General features: G+C 32.7%; 1 protein-coding gene across 6 annotated transcripts in view; it reads left to right on the forward strand.

The window, feature by feature from the left end:
• EFR3A (EFR3 homolog A) overlaps positions 1 to 5,220 on the forward strand; it is a 98,440-nt gene extending 93,220 nt beyond the window's left edge. For 5 of the 6 annotated variants that reach the window (XM_021666882.2, XM_012462030.3, XM_012462032.3 and 2 more), the window contains one exon: positions 2,429 to 5,220. In XM_021666882.2, coding sequence (XP_021522557.2) covers positions 2,429 to 2,534 — 106 coding nt within the window. In that variant the 3' untranslated portion in view covers positions 2,535 to 5,220. The remainder of the gene's footprint in view (positions 1 to 2,428) is intronic. The other variant, XM_012462034.3, reaches the window with a different exon arrangement.
• The last annotated feature ends 780 nt before the right edge of the window (positions 5,221 to 6,000 follow it).

Here is a 6,000-nt window from a genome sequence, read left to right on the forward strand (position 1 = left end):
AGAGAGAAAACACAGATTACCAATATTACAAATGAAAAAAGGATCATCTCTATAGATAACAAAGGAATATTATAAACAATTTTATAAAACTAAATTTAACAATTTAGATGAAATGGGCAAAAATCATTGAAAGTCACAACTTACTAAAATTGACACAAGAAGTAGTAAAACATCCAAATAACCCTACAACTGTTGAAATAAATTTGCAATTTAAAAGCATCCTGCAAGAAAATGCATTTAAATTTATTGCTTGCTTTTATCAAATGTTTAGGTAAGAAATAATACCGATTTCATACATATTCAGGAAACAAAGGAGGTTGAAACATTTTCTAACTCATGAGGCCAGCATAGCCTCAGTACTAAAATAAGACAATGATATTTTAAGAAAACCAAAATTATAGACAAATACCCCTCATAAATATAGTCACAGAAATCTTTATCGAAATATTAGCAAATGTATAAAACTGATGATATGGCTGGCCTAAATAAATGAGGTCACTATGAGGAAAGCAAGATCAGTTTTACATGAGAAAATTGATCAGTCAGCAAAATTCACCACATTAACATAATAAGAGAGCAAAGTTGCATGATCACACTGGTAGTTGCAGGAAAAAAAAAAGAATTTGAAAAAGCTCAATGTTCATTTAAGACAAAAATTATCAGAAAATTAGAAATAGAAAGGAACCTAACTTGATAAAGCGTAATTACAAAAAATCTATTGCTGATGTTATATATAATGGTTAAAGTCTGATGCTTTTTACCTAAAACTGGGGACAAGTCAAGGATTCCTACTCTCACAGTTTAAAAAATAATTGTATGAAATTAGTATCTGTGCATTTATTAATTAAAATGAAAACTTTCTTAACCATGAAGTAATAAATTCAAAGAACTATGTAAGACTTACATGAAGAAACTATACATTTCTGAAATATGCTTAAGAGTATTTATATAAATGGAACCTAATCTTATTCTTGAATAGGAAGTTAATATAGGTATCAGTTTTCTGTAGATTGAGCTATCATTTTAGTAAGATCAACTTTTTTTGTGTTTGAACAAATGATGCTAAGGGCAATGTGAAAGAAACCACATACAAGAGCAATCAGGAAAATGCTGTAGAAAAAAAAAGGGAGCATTTGCCTTGCTTAGTAGGAAAACATATGACAGATCTTTGGTACTTACATCAAATTGGACCTGTATATGGGTAAGTAGAAGAGAGGAAAATTCAAGTATAGAAGGTACCTGTGGTAAAGGTAAGGTTTCAGATTTTCAAGGAAAAGAGTTAACTGTTCAGTTAATCTGGTTTGGACAACTGCTAAATACTATTGACCAGTGAAGGAGAGTCCAGGGAAGATTTCCACTTCGCTTCCTTTACGAAGATAGACAACTCATTATTTAGAAGAATACATAAAAACACTAGAATTAATACAGGAGTTTTTTTTTTTTTTTAATCTTGATTTGGGAGAAAAGTTTTTCTTAGCATAACTCAAAAACTCCCAAGTTATAAAAAAATAATTGCTTGTTTGGGTAAGGTTTTTAAGCATTTGGCAGCAAAAAAAAAAGTTGAGAATTAAATGATCAATTGGAGGAAGCATTTGTATTATATGACAAAAGGTTAGTTTCCCAAACTGATAAGAAAAAAATACCTGAGTAGAATTAGAGGCAGTGGGCTTAAATAGGCAGTTTACATTTTCCATGGGTGGGGGTTGGAGGGATGATTTCAGGATGAAATACTTACCATTAATAGTAACATAAAAATTAAAATAAGAATGAATTCCCTTCTGCCTCTCAGATTGGCAAAGATTTTTTAAAAATATTTACTATATCTAATAATTATTACTATGTAAAAGGTACAATGAAGTGCTGAAGTGTAAATTGCTGGTATCCTGACAATATATATGTATCAAAGTCAAAATTTTGAATACACTTTGATGCAGAATTTCTATTTGTAAGACTATAAACCAAGAAGGTACCAGTCAGAATAAAATTATGTATGTATAAGAATAGACTTGTGAACATTATCATAATGAAAAATGGAAATGAACCTGCCTTTGTCCACTGGATTAAATCAAGTATGATATATCTATATAATGCAATACCATAATATCATCTAAAAAGATAATATCTGTATACGCGAAATAACTTTTTACTAATGAAACAAAGCAGTTCACAAGAACAGATAGAGTATAATCACATTTAAAATTGTAAATACATGTTTTCCAAGGAAAATGCATGCTTAGACTTAAAAACAGTTTGACACTACTGTGGTCTATTTCCCATACAGCCTTGTAGCTGGCCAGCAACTACAATGGCATTGATCTCTGCAATTAAGGAGTCTGACTTTGATATTTGCAGGTAGTAGATAGAATACTCAGTGAAATGAACAGCTTGTAAGTACATCTGCTGATGGTGTTTTTTTGTTCTTTTACAGTCCTCCTCCCAGTCCATCAGGAACACTGACCATCACTTCTGGGCATGCCCAATACCAATCTGTCCCAGTCTATGAGATGAAGTTTCCAGATCTGTGTGTGTACTGATTGGCTCATGAAGACCTCAACATATGATTTGTAAAGCCTAAAAATTAAGGCCAAGCTGAGCTTTCAGGGTTTACTTAATGTGTATTAACATACTTCATGAAAATAATGATGGCACTTATCTTTAACCAAATGCTTGGCATACTGTATTAGAAGTTTTGGAGCTATATATAATTTTGAGTACTTTCGAAGATAGATTTATGCCATGTTAATTTGCTTTGAGGTTCCTGTTGCCTTCTAAAGTTGAACATGCTTTGATTTCACTGTATTCCACTGTTAAGTAGTATATTTTAAACTTTTCACAAAGGTAATGTTTTTTTAAAAAAGTAAGCCTTCAGAGGATTGAGACTGTATAAATTGTTTATTTCTTAAACGTCTACACAACTGTTTAGGTGTAGAAATTTTGTTGTTTTCTGCAAAGGCAGATACATTCAAATATATTCCTAGTCCTGGGGTTGCGTTTTGTTCGGTGGCTTTTTGTCCCCATGCATTTAGATAAGCTGGGATAGGCAACCTGCTATTCATGTACTATAATAATATGTGATAGGCATTCCTCATCTTGTTCACAGTAATAGGACATCTGTTGTATAGCATTCCTTGAACATGACCCTAAAAACGCCATACTTTAAATTGTCTGGTTCTTGTAATACTGTGTTTCCTGCCAAGAGTTTGACCATTCTGCTTGAGAACTGTAGAGCTTACTCTTGGAGTACCAAACTGTGCAATATTTTTACATCATAAGATGTATTAGTTTACAGGCTATGCTTTGAAATTGTAGTATTTTGCTGTGGCTCCATGAATTAAATGAGATATATATTTAGTACAGAAAAAAAGACATTTAAAACAGCTACTGGTTCACCTGTGAAGAGTCTGTACATTTTGATTTCCATTAAGAGCACATTTATTTACATTTGTATATTGTGCATTGTTTTAAATCCTCATAGTCAAAAAGCTCTCCAGGTGGAATTTTAATTTGTAAGATTTGAACTGACTTGTATGCATCTGTTTAGAATTAGTTAGTTATATTTGAAAAGCTGCCTGTGTTTTAACAATCAAGTGTGCTAAAGTTCGTCAATTTAAGCTACTTTTGATTTCAGCTACCAAGATCACAGGTGCGCACTCTACACATACACTGACAGCCCCATAACATTAGGTACATCTTAGTGAATTTTATCACATGGTAAAATGAACAGCTTTCTTTGTAACTCATAAAATTCTCTTAGGACATTTTTATAAAGTCACCTGTTTATAGTTCTATCTTTTCAGATTCCTTTTTTTTTTGTTTTTTGTTTTTTGTTTTTTTTTTACATAAAACAGCCTACATACCAAAAACTGTAGCCTAGAAAACAGTTTGACTTTTGTTTTTGTTTAAAAAATTGCAGTGAAGAATGGGATGTTTGTGTTTATGGTTATTTGGGCACCTTTAGTAGGAACAGGAAAAAGTAGGGAAATGATAATAGGACAAGCATACTTGGAAATTTTTGAATACTTAAACAAAAGTGGAACATCTTGAAAAACAGTCTAGTCATTGAGACCTTTGAAATGACACTGAAGCATCCTGGGCTGCTTGTTAAATGTGGATCAACAAGACTTGTTTCAGAATGACGGTGGCGTCATTGCCACTGGAGGACTGAAGGGCCCTGTCCCAGTTGTCACTGGAACTTTGCCTCTTGATCAGGTAAAACGCTTCACCGATCCATAAAGCCAAGTTGTTGTTTTTTTTTAATTTCCCTTTTCCTTCTATATTTTTAAAGAAGAATGTTAATTTTTGAATATATATTTTAAAAAATCTAAGCAGGGGGACATGCAAAAACAATCATCATCCACTTGGATGTCATTTTATAGATTAACACTGTGTGCTTTTGTATGGAAAATATATATAATTTAATAGTATAAAAAATAAAATATATATTCATTTGCACTCATGTGAAACACAAACTTTGCTCTACAAAATTTCATGTTTCTTAGTGATTTTAAAATGCATGTATTGCATGTAAAGAAAAACTGTTACAATTAATGTTTATCACACCTTTACCTTGGTCTTTGTTGATTTGGGTTTTGTTGGGGTTTGTGTTACTGTTTTGAAATCACAGTAGGCTTCTATATGGATTTCTGAACTGGTCTTGTTGACAAGGATTCCCAAGAAATGGATCTTCTCACTGGCTGACTCTCCCATGTCTGCAGGAGATTCTGCAGCAACTGAGTATGCACACGGTGTTGTAGCCAGTTCAGGTACTGAACATTTAGGATTTGTTGAAGTTCACTGTATTGCTATATTTTTGTAGATATATAAAACTCTTAATAAATTGGTAATCATTCTCTTTTTGCTGTATAGAGTTGTTTATATCACTTTTTTTCATGACATTGAACAGTTAACATTTAAATGTTCTTCCCGTACTTGTGTTGTCTGTGACCACTTATATGCAGTTTTGTTGTTATTGGAGTTTACCTGAATACATATGCGCACACACACACACATACTTCCTTAATACTTCTGAACTCATTATCTTTTAGAATAGTAATACTGCACTTTACCAGCAATTAACTTCTCTCTACCCAAAATGTCTGAAAATGGAACTACTTTGTCTTATTCAATGCTCATATCTGTATTAAATGTAATGAAGTTAGTTTTTTAAAATGTAAACATTCACTGTCCAATTCATATGTAAGCAATAAAACATAAATCAGATTACTTGTATATAAGTTCATTTTTTATAATAGCTATTATTACATTTAGTTAAATTTATTCAATATTTGCTTAAATTAAAAATGAAGAGCTTCTTTTGAGCCCAGTAGTTCAAGGCTACAGTGAGCTAGGATCATGCCACTAGACTCCAGTCTAGATGACAAAGCACAACCCCATCTCAAAAACAAAAAATGAAGAGCTTTAGTAAAAATTAATTTGCCAAGTGGATTCATTCCCCTACACAGTGGAAGTATGAGAACGATAACTGCTAGTCATGACAAGAAGTAGTAAGGTAAAGTTCATGGTGTGTGCTTGTGAAAGTGTAGTTGCCATCTCCGCATCAGTCTCAATGATCATCTTTTCAATTCTACCTCCTTGCCCTATAAATTACACAAAGAGGCCAGGCATGGTGTTTCACACCTGTAAATCCCAGCCCTTTGGGAGGCCAAGGCAGGTGGATCACAAGGTCAGTAGTTTGAGACCACCTGGCCAACATAGTGAAACCTCATCTCTACTAAAAATACAAAAATTAACCAGGTGTGGTGGCATGTGCCTGTGATCCCAGCCGCTTGAGAGGCTGAGGCAGGACAATCGCTTGAACCCGGGAGGCAGAGGTTGCAGTGAACCAAGATCACGCCATTGCACTCCAGCCTTGATGACAGAGTGAGACTCTGTCTCAAAAAAAAAAGCATCTTTATATATATTTTATATATAAATATATTTTGTATTTATATATTTTACATATATAATATATGTAAAATATAAAATATATATTTTTTAATA

The sequence above is a fragment of the Aotus nancymaae genome, unplaced genomic scaffold (assembly GCF_030222135.1).
Source record: "Aotus nancymaae isolate 86718 unplaced genomic scaffold, 86718_ANA_hifiasm-v0.15.2.pri h1tg000036l, whole genome shotgun sequence".
In the NCBI taxonomy this organism is placed as follows: Eukaryota; Metazoa; Chordata; class Mammalia; order Primates; family Aotidae; genus Aotus; species Aotus nancymaae.